At 40.1% G+C, this 13,328-nt stretch overlaps 1 protein-coding gene across 3 annotated transcripts in view; it reads left to right on the forward strand.

The window, feature by feature from the left end:
- LOC137371282 (vasculin-like) overlaps positions 1 to 13,328 on the forward strand; it is a 108,760-nt gene that overhangs the window by 23,306 nt on the left and 72,126 nt on the right. For all 3 annotated transcript variants that reach the window (XM_068033585.1, XM_068033596.1, XM_068033606.1), the window contains exon 4: positions 9,022 to 9,145. In XM_068033585.1, the coding sequence (XP_067889686.1) occupies positions 9,022 to 9,145 (124 nt within the window). The remainder of the gene's footprint in view (positions 1 to 9,021; positions 9,146 to 13,328) is intronic.

The following is a 13,328-nucleotide window of genomic DNA, read 5'->3' on the forward strand; positions in this document are numbered from 1 at the left end:
CAGTCACATTAAAGGATTTTCAGAGACCCCAACAAGCAAGCAAAATAAAATCACATGTTTTTTTTTACGTAAAGCCAATTAAATATTGGGCATACACATAGGATGAAGGTAGCAGCTAAAATGTTCTGGAAATTTTTTTTCAAAATTTAATTTAAAAATTCATTAACTATTTAAGAGCACTCCACAAGCATAGAACTGGCCCTGAAAAATAATTTTGTCATCAAATTTTATTCATCACCTTGTTATTAAAAACCCAGTTAGACCTGATTTAAAAATTTGATTCTTGTGCATCAGGAAATTGAACCCAAAATGTGCTTGATTAGGTTAGACCAAGTTAATTTGCATTATCAAAAATGTACAATCTTCCATGAACCTGTGATTGGGCAGCGTTACACTACATAGTTGTCTTCCCACTGCAAAGTATTTCTGATTTATTTAAGAGTTGTAATCTGGCGCAGTTTTCTTAATACAGCTAAAAATGGATTTATTAGCAAAAAAAATAAGCTTTTTTAATAAGGGTGTACAGTATTCCACCTGTGAGTAACCAGGTTTAAAATTATTTAGAAAATCTCTACTGAAGGGGAGTGGGACTAATTCGATAGCTGTTTTGAAGAGCTGCCACCTGGCACCATTGGCTAACTGACCACCTCCTTTGCTGTATCATTTGATAATTCTCTGGGATATTTAATTGGTGTAAACTGGTCAGTTGCTTAGTAAACTATATGTTTTTTGATATGAAAAATCGTTTAAAACAGGCCCACTAGTGCCTAAGAAAATGAGCACCATTTGAAGAGCCTTCCTGAACCAGCGGAATCTTGAATTTTTGACCTGGGATTGTGGTCTGTTTTGTGGGTGGGGCCTGATCCGGGCGAATTGAATCTTGAACCAGTGTAAACGATTGCAGTAAACATGAATGAATGCGTTTAGAAGTCCATGAACTAGTGTGCTGGTTGATTGTGCTGGAACGTAGGTACAAAACCAGCAGATAATCTATCCCATAGTCCATATGAACTATAAAATTTGCTCGCTCTCTCTGGGTCCTTTCTAAGACTACAATACTGCTAACTTTTTGAAATGATATACCTACTAATGTTTTTGAAACTAACAAAAAATCTGAATGCAAGATCCCATAAGTAACATTTCTTCATTGACAGATCTCAAGTATTTTTCTCACTGAATAGAGTAGGCTTGACGTGACTTTTCATTGATTGCATAACACAAATAGTAAGATCCGGGTGATGTAATATTCAGCAATCCTTCTTCACCATAGTACATGAATGTGGATTTATTGAACATTTGCCTAATATGCTATTAAGTATATATTTGTTTTAGAGATTATTTGTCATGATCTGGAGCTTTATATAAAATGTTGCTATTTTGTTTGTTTAAAATGCGACTTTGATTTTCTTTGCATTGGTAAATGTTGATAGTTTGAAAGGGCATTCAGAATAGCATGTGAAATTATACAGTCACCTTCCATGGATTTGTAGAATAATGTAGAAAGTTCAGTCCACACAATTTGTATTGCCATTTGCAGTCTCCATTGCTGAAAAATAGGTATAGGTATGTCTGGCATTATCTAGTTTCTGTTACTGGATTAACCCAAGTGTAAAAGGTTTTTTTGGTTTTACCCATGGCCACGTTGCAGAGTTTGATGCTAATTGGTACGCTCAAACTTTAAATTGTTCCTTGTTGAACAAAGGCATAGTTGCTATCAGTTTCATCAGATTGTTGTTTTGTGCTGTTTACATTTCTTTACCTGCAGAAGTAGAATTGTGACTGCTTTAAAAAGTCTGAGTTTAGTTTGCTGTGCATATCTATATGCTTTGGATTTCTCTTTTGTCCTCTGCAGCATCTTCACTTGAAACATGTTAGTTGTAAGTGTGAATAGCACACGTGTAAATAACACCGATTAGAACTCAAAAGGATGCTGAATTGTGTAATAAAATTGTAGTATGAAAATATTAAGATGTATGAATTGCTAGGCAGGTTCACCATTTTGTCTGTCAAGAAATCATAAGCTACCTATGGGTAGCTATTGGTATTTGTGCTCTGTACATGCATACTATTTTTGGTGGCATTAACTTGGTCATGGTGATGTGAAGATGCTTAGTTAGTTGCAGTTAATTTGATATGTATTTCTATGTAACTTTTATACATTCTCACACAAACCTGGTTGGCATAGGACGACACTTTAAATTCAGCATACTAATAGAGCAACATATTCATCTGTGCATTTGTAACAGGCTGTGTTAAATATTTCCCACCTATTCGGTACAAAGGATCATTTCTATAAGCGAGCCCTTCCTACAAATCAAAGTGTGACTTTACAATGTCTGGTAATTTAGCATTGCCCAGAATTAAGCAAAACAGCCCTTGCTAGTATGGTTTGCTCTTGAGAAATGAAACCAGTGCTCTCTCATATCCTCCATCGTCAGATAACAGAAGAATAATTACTGTCTGACCTTGTGACTTAGCCTATAATCTATGAATCAAGTTTATTAAAAGGTAAACATTAAATTAGAACAATAGATTTAATTAGCTTATTAATTAGCATTAACCTAATATTCTTGATTCCCAGTTTCAAAACTAAGTTGTGTTGCTTTCCTAACTCTCCTAGTAATACTAAGGCTGGATTAGCATCTATAACACAAAGTTTTATATGTGACGTTGAAACCCTCCTGGTGCCTTGTCTGCTTGCCTCCACGTGGACTGCCATATAATAAAACAGGAGAAGCTGCTGAGCGAGCCAATTCTGCCGAAAATATTTCTTGCTTAGGCATATAGTGTTGTTCAGTCAATGAGTGCTACCAATAGCTGCCAGTTTTTTCTCAACAACAGCCCCATCCCTCCTGGTAGATCCACAATTAGCTGAGTCTGCTTTTTCAGCCTCTGTTTTAAAAAGAAAACTTCTCAAACAATGACAATTTACTGGCCAAAGTGAAAATAAACAAATAATTCCTATCGTCTGACATTTGCCTATTTTGACACTCAATCTTTCAGAGCTATTTGTTTGTGTGGGTGTGATGAGCCAGCTTTCACAGTAGGTGACTGAAGCACCTGAAATTTTTTTTCAAACTCCAGTCAGAAATATGAATATGGATTCTCTTCCAACACAAGTCAAGACTGCAGCAATCAATTTGAAATGGTACGCTTTCAAAGCCTTATTGTCACAATATCCTTGACTTAGTGATGTGACTTAGGGACTGATGTGTGTACCTGTGAATATCATCCTTCTGCTATTGGTTGGAAAGAGATGCAGTGGTTTTTGTCGAGGTTCATCCCAAGCAGCTCTGTAACACAGGAGTCTGTGCTCTACGGGCTGTTCCCAGGGATGCACACCGAGACAAACATCAACTGCTGCTGGAGGACTATCAATTCGGTGAAAGACGCCCTTTGGTCTGCCCGAAACTTGCTGGTCTTCCAGCGTAAAGAGTTGTCCACCACCGAATGTTGCAGACTGGCACATTCCAAGGTCCAGGACTACGTGCTGAGGGACGCACTAAAGCTTGGTGCAGCCGCAGCAAAGGCTCAATGGGGAAAGACCACAGTGTAAGGTCCCCCCACCAAGCTGAACTGAGGGGCTGGATCCATGGGAAACCCCTCGAACTGTATCGGGAAAATTTTGTGTGCTGTAAATGTAAAAATGTATATGGCATGACAATGAAATGGAAGACAAAAACAAGAAATGCTGGATTCACTCAGCAGGTCTGGCAGCATCTGTAGAAAGAGAAGCAGAGTTAACGTTTCGGGTCAGTGACCCTTCTTCGGAACTGTGGACAACTCTGCTTCTCTTTCTACAGATGCTGCCAGACCTGCTGAGTGAATCCAGCATTTCTTGTTTTTGTTTCAGATTTCCAGCATCCGCAGTATTTTGCTTTTAATGAAATGGAAGAGTTGTGAGGCAGCTCATGATTGTAGAGAAGGAAACTGATCACCTTTGCACTGTTTGTATTTTTTGACTTGATGCTGTTTTAAACTGTTTGGGAATGTAATTTTTACAGATTTTTATGGATAAAGTATATTTTGGAAATTTAAAAAAAAAATCCTTCTGCTATTGGAGGGCAAAAAGATTTTGTGTTGATGGTGGGAGACTCTTTGTTGAAGGTTAAATGTAGATGGCTGGGCTTTCTCTTGTTCAAGACAGCCATTACTTGGCACTCAGCATGAGTGTTCTTTGTCACTTGTCAGCCCAAGCCTTGATATCCAAATTTTGCTGTAGGCTGGCATGGGATGCTTTATTGTCGGAGAAGTTATGAATGCAGCTCAATACTTTGGAATAGCCAGTGCATGGTCCCACTCATGACATTATGATAGTGTGATAATCATTGAAATAGCTGGAGATGGTTGAGACAAGAATGCTTCCCTGAGAAATGCCCACAGTAATGTCTGGGGTTTGTGATGGCTGGCCTCTGAATCTAGTTCAATCCAGCCCACATTAGTAAATTTAAATTTATATTTTTAACCTGCACAAATGCTGAACTTCTAAAAGGGAAATAAAATCAGAAAGCAACTAATTGTACTCAAACCAGCCCACAGGTAAGGCATCAGCTAACTGTCAAAACGAGAGCTGCCATCTATTTTATTCTACCCGTAATCCTTGATGCTGCTTCATCCATTGCTATGCTTGGTCTCAAATGGAACTTTAATGCCCCCTTTTTATTGCTAAAGCTGCCTCCAAGGAGCATGTTTCCTCCTTTTATGCTAAGCATTTTCCCCTTCGGCATCTCTCAACTCTATAAAGCATAAATCAGTCCAAGACTTGACATCTGACATTTAAATAGGATTCTCCCCTTGGGTATCATCCCTGTCCCTTTTTAAAACCACTGTCATTACTAACTCCTCTTGTCCTAACAACCTACCACTCTTCTGCAACCTATTTTTCTCAAGTTCTTGAACAACTTCTTGTCTCAAATCTGTGCTCAGCTTTCCTGCAACTCCAACTTTGAACCTCTGCAGTCAGGTTTCTGACCCTGTCACAGCACTGAAACAACCCAAGATTAGCCATGATCTTGATTAATTGTGGAGCAGGCTCCAAAGGGCGAAATGGCCTACTCCAGCTCCTATTTCTTGTGTTCTAACCCTCCTCTAACTCAGTGCACCACATTCACAGTGGTTATCATTTATCATTCATTGCTTTTCTTGATCCCGAACTTTGGCACGGTCAGCCACACCGCTCACTATTCCTCTTCCTTTTGTTCAGTGTGACTGCCCTCATTTAGTTCTGCTTGCATCTCCAATGGCTTCTCTTCCAAACTCAAAGCAGTTGCCTCAAGTACTCCAACCTGTCACCACCTCCTGCCACTTGGCGACATCATCCAAAGACATGGGGCTGGACTTTAAGCAGCTTTTGACGTCACGATCCGGGCGGGGGCCTGAAGATGGCGCTGGATGAGGCCTGCCACGGACCTTGACGCCGGCAGAGCCTGGCCCGATCCTCCCTGTGCCGTGAGGCTCCGTGGCGACCCCCCCGCCGCTGGGCGACTGGACCACAATTTGAATATTTAAATCAATAAAATTAATTAATTTTAATTTTAATGTACTCGCATATGTTCTTGAGGGCCCGCCGTGATCTTCGGCACAGCGGCCAGCACTCTGTGCCATCAGATCCCCGTCTGGGGAAACGAGGCACGACACTGGTTTTAGGGGGGAGGGGGGGCGTTGTTGGTGGGGTGCGCGGTAGAGGGTGTCAAATACACCTCATTGGTGTAGGGAATGGTCGGAAGGGTTGTACTTTAAACTATGTGCAGTTTGTTGGGGGGTTGGGGGAGGAAGGTCACATGTTTAAAGGTTGTGTTTTTTGGGGGGAAACGGCAAATAGTTAACGTAATTGTTCGGGAGTGGGAAAGGGGCTTTGGAACTTTCTTTATGTAATTCTGTGTTATGGGGACATATCTTTTTTTCAAAAAAAAAATTTTTTAAATATCCTGGCAGGACTGACTCTTTTTAAAAATGTGATTGATGGGGGCGGGTCACCCCGGCTCTTTAAATGAGCTGCCACTTTGTCATGCGGCCTGCATTTTTTGAGTTCACTGCCAATCTTGGCGGCAAGCTCATAGAATCCAGCGCATGGGGTCAAATTCCATGTGTATGGTGATGTCCCTCAGCCCCTCCATTGCCTCTGCGTTGTCTGGCATCCTATTTCCTCTGCTTAAATATTGGAAAGACCAAAGTCATTGTCTTTGGCACCCCCACTGCAAACTCCATCCTCCTCTCTGGTCACTGTCGGATTGAAAATGACTGTTCATAACCTCGAGTGGAGTCTCTGAAGCCATATCCTCTTGTCATGAAGGCCGTTTATTTCCACCTCCATAACATAGAAACGTAGAAAATAGGAGCAGGAGTAGGCCATTTGGCTCTTTGAGCCTGCTCCGCCATTCATTATGGTCATGGCTGATCATCCAACTCAGTAACCTGTTCCCGCTTTCGCCCCATACCCTTTGATCCCTTTAGACCCAAGAGCTATATCTAACTCCTTCTTGAAAACATACAATGTTTTGGCCTCAACTGCTTTCTGTGGTAGCGAATTCCACAGGCTCACCACTCTCTGGGTGAAGAAATTTCTCCTCATCTCCGTCCTGAAAGGTTTACCCCGTATCCTTAGACTATAACCCCTGGTTCTGGACTCCCCCACCATCAGCAGCATCTATCCTGTCAAGTCCTGTTAGAATTTTATAGGTTTTAAGAGATCTCTCCCGCCCCCATTCTTCTGAACTCCGGTGAATATCATCCTAACTGACTCAATCTCTCCTCATTCATCAGTCCCGCCATCCCAGGAATCAGTCAGGTAAACCTTCGCTGCACTCCCTCTATAGCAAGAACATCCTTCCTCAAATAAGGAGACCAAAACTGCGCACACTATTCCAGGTGTGGCCTCGCCAAGGCCCTGTATAATTGCAGCAAGACATCCCTGCTCCTGTACTTGAATTTTCTCACTATGAAGGCCAACATACCATTTGCCTTTTTTACATCACCTGTCTCTGCCTCAGCCAATCTGTTGCTGCAACCCATATCCATAGATCTGTTGTCTTCACCCTCCATAATCGTGAGCTCATTCAAAACTCCTGTATCATATCCCACACCAAGTACTCCTCACCCATCATCCATGTGCTTGCTGACCTTCATTTGCTGCCAGACCCCCAATGCTCTGATTTTAACATTTTCGTCCTTGTTCAGATGGCTTCATGGCTTTGTTTTCTCTCTGCCCTGCGAGCTTCTGAGAACTCTCCATTTCTCCAACTCTGGCTTCTTGTGCATCCCCCCACTCTTCCCACCCCACTATCGGCAGCCGTCTCGGCCTATGCTCTGGTAATCCCTCTTGCACTTTCCACCTTCCCTTTTTTTTCTTTTAAAAAGAGCCTCCTTAAACCCCACCTCTTTGACCAAGCTGTTTTCAGCCTTCCTACTATCTCCTTTTTGAGTTGGTGTCAATTTTTATCTAATTATGTTTGAGTAGATCAATGTTTTTTTTTAATATTGAGGGGGACTGATTAAATGTAAGTTATTGAATACTGTTGTGAGAAAATTGTAAGTTTGGTTAAGGGAAGAAGAGACTTTTGAGGTGATCTGATGTTTTTAACATTTTCATTTAACCAAGTTAGTAAAGCAAAATGCTTACTGTGGTAAGTGATTCAAATATTGGGGGAGTAAATTTAATAATTTGGTAGAGTAAGCAGGGGAGTGAGATTTTTTTGTAGGATAATATATTTATGAACTGTGTTACGAGGTAACATCTTTGAAGCACACCATACAAATGTGAATTCAAGAGGCAACTTAATTCACCTGGTGTAAAATGGATTGTGGGTAGATGAGGTGAAAGTGGGTAAAACTTTCCTGCATTATCTAAGCAATTGTATTTTTTCCTGGTAGGCTGAGTCAGTCATCAAGCGATGACACTTTGGTAGACTGTGGAACCTACACAGGAACAAAATAAATTATAAATTAGAATGCAACATCACTTTTAATTCACCTGTTGTGTGTGGTTACACTTGCTTCTTGTATGGTACAGTAGTCTAATATACATACAAGAGCTTAAGAGTGAGATCCACTATCCCAAATGCTGTACTCATTTTGATAAGCTTGCAACCATTGCATTTCTCTCGATCTCCTTTTGAAGGAAATTAGCAATGCGAAGCTGGTGACATAGGAACTGAAAGTATGGTATCAAATGATCCCTTTTAATTCTCATTGTCATTGCTTTTCTCGCTTATGTACAGCCTCTAGTGAACTTAGCAAATATAGTCATATCTTAAAAAAAAAATCAGTGTTATCATTCATGCAGTTTAAGCAGTCATTTTAATCTTGGACGTTATGCCTTTGTTCATATAAGCACTCGAGCTTCATTCTTCTAGACTGTGAGGTTCTTTGACTTTCTCAAGTCAACTGTTGTGTTGTAGTTTGCTCTATCATCTATTATGCTACAATAGGCCAATAGATGACAGAGCCAGCTCCAAAGCAGTAATTCACTTGATTGAATTGAAAATTGATCAAATTCAAATGGACTCACTCATGGCGGTAGATGGGGAGTGCTTACCTGATGTGTTTACTGGTACGATTGAAATTTGACCTGAAAAATCAACTTGACTCATTTGGAAGCACTCTTGTTTCTGAATCAGGAGATTGTGGATTGAAGCCAAACTTCAGGACTTGTGTATATTTAACGCAGGCCTTTACTCCAATGCAGTAAAGAGGATGTACTGCATTGTCTGAGATGTCATTCATTTGATGAGACATTTCGGCGAGGCGTTTTTTTTTGCATTTCTGGTTCTACCGTCAGTCAACTCTACTAAAAACAGGTTAGCTGGTTAGTCATTTCTTTGCTGTTTGTGAATTTTTGCTATGCACCAAATGGCTGCTCTGTCCAAATAGCAAGTTATCACCCCTCAAAGTAATTCATTGCGTATGAGTATTTTATGCCCTTCTGAAAGACGTGATAGGTGCCATATTAATTAATCAATTCTATTATAATTGTTAATATTTGATTTCAGTTTCATTTGTTGGTATTTGTATTTATTTTTATAGCAGTCACTCAATGTTGAAAAGAATCCTGAAACTTTTGTCCGACAAGAGAATCGTTACGATGTGAATCGCAGGCGGCACAACTCGTCAGATAGCTTGGAGTCTTCTGGGACACGTTCTGGTGGAGGTATGTTAAATCATCAACTAATTAATGTGGTGAGAAAATTAAAAGCATGTTTAGAGGTAGCATGTGGTGGGGTGTGTTGAAAATAGTATATTATAATAGTACTTGATTTTACTAAATATTAGAATTGCTATCTTAATGTAAAAGTGTTTTAAATCTCAGTCACTCATGTTGAATATTCAGTTCATTTTGTAATTTATTTCCTGTAATGCAGTTATGAGTACCCAGGTATAGCATATGGCACTATTGGTACATTTTGGTTGGATTTGTATGGACAAATGGTGACACATTGCAAAACCTGTAAATTAACACTCAACTCATTCAAAGGATAAAAATCATATCCCATGGGTATTTTCAATGTATTTTTATTTCCTGTATTAAAATTGGGTGAAACTAATGAGGTGGAATTGAATTAATGGTGCCCTATATCCTTTTGTTTCCAGTGCAGTTCGAGACCAGAAGTGCAAACTGGATTAAGAATATAAGAATTAGGAGCCTGCTCTGCCATTCAATAAAATCATGGTTGATCTTCTAACTCAACTCCGCTTTACCGCCCTATTCCCCCATACCCCTTGATTCCCTTAGTGGCCAAAAATCTCAGCCTTAAACTATGCTTAACTGCAGTAGAGAATTTCAAAGATTCACAGCCTTCTTGAGTGAAGAAATTTCTTCTCATCTCTGTCCTAAATGGCCAACCCTTTATCCCGAGACAATGACCCCTAGTTCTAGCCTCTTCAGCCAGAGGAAACAGCCTCTCAGCATCTGCCCTGTCAAGTCCTTAAGAATTTTGCATGTTTCAATGAGATCACCTCTCATTCTTAATTGCAAAGGTTATCGGCCTATTGTACTTGATCTCTCCTCCTATGATAACCTTCTCAACCCAGGAACCAATCTGGTTAATAAAAACTAAGTGCTGGAAATACTCAGTAGGTCTGGCAGCATCTGTGGAGAGAGAAGCAGAGTTAACATTTCAGGTCAGTGACCTTTCTTCAGAACAGACCTGAAACATTAACTCTGCTTCTCTCTCCACAGATGTTGCCAAACCTGCTGAGTATTTCCAGCACTTTGTTTTTATTTCAGATTTCCAACATCCGCAGTATTTTACTTTTATCAATCTAGTTACCTTTGCACCACCTATAAAGCAAGTATATCTTTTCTTGGGTAAGGAGACAAAAATTATATACAGTACTCTAGGTGTGGTCTCACAAATGCCCTATATAATTGTAGCAAGATTTCCTTACTCTTGTACTCCAACCATCTTGCGATAAAGGTTAACCTACCATTTGTTGTAACTTACTGCTAATTTTCTGCGATTTGTGTACAAGAACCCCCCCCCCACAAATACCTCTCCATACCAACATCTTCTAATCTCTCCATTTAAAAAAAAAAAATTCCACTCTACCAAAATGGATAATTTCACATTTCCCCACAATATATTTTATCTGCTACTTTCTTGCCCACTCAGTTAACCACTCTGTTTCCCTTTGCAGTCTCTTTGCATCCTCCTCACAGCTTACTTTCCGATCTAGCTTGGATTGTCTGCAAACTTGGCTACATTACACTCTCCTCATCTAAGTCATTGATATAGATTGTAAATAGCTAAGGCCCAAGCACCAATCCTTGCGACATCCCACTAATTACAACCTGCTAACCCAAAAATGTCCTGTTTATTCTTACTGTGTTTTCAGTCTGATAACTAATCCGAAGTCCATGCTAATATATTACCCCCAATCCCATGAATCTTATTGTGTACCAACCTCTTATGTGATACCTTATTGAATGCCTTTTGAAAATCCAAATATATTGTATCCAATGGTTCACCCTTATCTATGTTGCTAGTTACACCATCAAAAAATTGGCAAATTAGATTTGCAAACACAATTTCCCTTTCATAAAACCATGTTGACGATAGTAAATAACGACTCAACGGAAGCATTCCAAAAGGTAACTTAATCAATGGGGGTGCATGTGCATCATTCTTTTGAAGGTGTCAGTATATATTGAATGGTTAGTAAAGCATATGGAATCTTGGGTTTCATAAATAGAGGCATTGAGTACAAAAGCAGGTTCGTTACGCTGAACCTTTGTAAAGCTCTGGCTAGGCTGAACTAGACTATTGCATCCAGTTCTGGTCATCACACTTTAGGAAGGATGTGAGGGTATTGTGGTGATTTACCAGAACGGTTCCAGGGTTGGGGGATTTTAGTTACAAGGTTAGGTTGAAAAAACATGCTGCAGCCTGCCACACTGAACATTGAGTTCAATAATTTCAGAGCATGACGGGCCCCCCATTTTACTTTAATTTTTAGTTATTTCTTTTTTATATTTGTTTTGTGTTTTATTTTAGAGTCCTAGAGAGATACAGCAGCGAAACAGGCCCTTTGGCCCACCGAGTCTGTGTCAACCATCAACCACCCATTTATACTAATCCTATATTAATCCCATTTTTCCCTCACATCCCCACCTTCCCTCAATTTTCCTACCACCTACCTACACTAGGGGCAATTTTTTACAGTGGCCAATTTATCTATCAACCCACAAGTCTTTTGGCATTTATTTTATCTTAGTTTGTTCAGTTTGCTTACCCCCTTTTTTATTCATGTTTGTACTTGCGGTTGTTCAGTTTCAGTCTGTTAACACCCTATCTGTACTCATGTTTTGTCTTTCAACACACCATTAACATTGTTTGCCTTTGCTCCATGATCTTCTGGTCGCTTATTCTCTGTGACCTTGTCCTATCTACACCTTCTCCTTTGTTATCTCATGCCTAAAACCTTTTACATTTCTAATATCTGCTAGTTCTGAAGAAGGGTCACTGACCTGAAACGTTAACTCTGCTTCTCGGTCCACAGATGCTGCCAGACTTGCTGAGTATTTCCAGCATTTCTTGTTTTTATTTCAGATTTCCAGCATCCGCAGTATTTTGCTTTTATTGTATTGAAAAAGCTGTGTTCTCCCTGGAGCAAAGGGGTTTGAGGACAGATTTGATAGAGGTGTACAAGATTATGGCAGGTTCAAATAAATTAGACAAGGAAAAACTGTTCGCGTTAACTGATTAATTGTACAAAGACTAGGTCACAGATTGAAGGTTTTGGGCCAGAGATGCAGGAGAAATGTGAGGAAGAACTTTTTTACAGTGTGTGGTAATCACCTGGAACTTGCTGCCCATGAGGGTGGTGGAAGCGAAGACAACCCAAGGAAATTGGATGGGTACTTGAAGTAAATAAACTTGTATGGCTACGGGGATTGAGCAGGGGAGTGGGACTGACTGGATTGCTTCGCGGAGAGCTCGCATAGACTCGATGGGCTGAATGGCTTCCTTCTATGTCATAAATGACTGTGACTTGCTGTACCTGCATATTAACTTTGTGATTCATGTACAAGAACTATTATGATGTTGGTTTAGAATATTCTCTCAATTTTTGCACCAAATCCCATTGACACATTACCCCTGACCTATATTGGCATCCCATAGAGCAATGCCTCACTTTTAACATTCTCATTCATGTTTTCAAATCCCTTCAGGCCCTCGCCACCCTAACCCCCCAATTTCTAATCTCCTCAAACCCTACAGTCCACAGCTATCTGGGATCCTCCAATTCTAGCCTCTTGAGCATCCCCGATTTTAATCGCTCCACCATTTGCGCCCATGTCCTCAGCTGTCAAGGCCCCAAACTTTGGAATTCCCTTGCTAAATCTCTGTCTCTCTACCTCTTTTAAGACGTTCCTTAAAAGCTACCCTTTGACCAAGCATTTGGTCATTTGCCCTAAAATCTCCTTATCTGGCTCAGGGTCAATTTTTTGTGATAACGCACTTGTGAAGCGCCTCGGGATGTTTTAGTGTGTTAAAGGTGCTTCTATAAATGCAAGATGACTTGTACTAATTAGTAGATAGGAATGTAGGAACAATAAAAGACCTGTATAACATACCTCACGTACTCGGTCATCCAGGACTTTTGGCAGAGTTGATGCGAGCATGTTTGCTACCCCAAACCTATGTCCTCTCATTCTGCTGAATCAGCAATTGATCCGGTTACCTTCTGGAATCCTTCGATTGAGTTGTTATTTACATCACTGTAAACATATTCCTTCTGTTTGGCCCAAGGATTTAGTTTGGAATCCAGCCATCTGATCCTGTTGTCTTAATTTTACTTAAAATATCTTAAATTGATCTAAACTTGAATCT

This window comes from Heterodontus francisci, chromosome 1 (genome assembly GCF_036365525.1).
Source record: "Heterodontus francisci isolate sHetFra1 chromosome 1, sHetFra1.hap1, whole genome shotgun sequence".
NCBI classification, from domain to species: Eukaryota; Metazoa; Chordata; class Chondrichthyes; order Heterodontiformes; family Heterodontidae; genus Heterodontus; species Heterodontus francisci.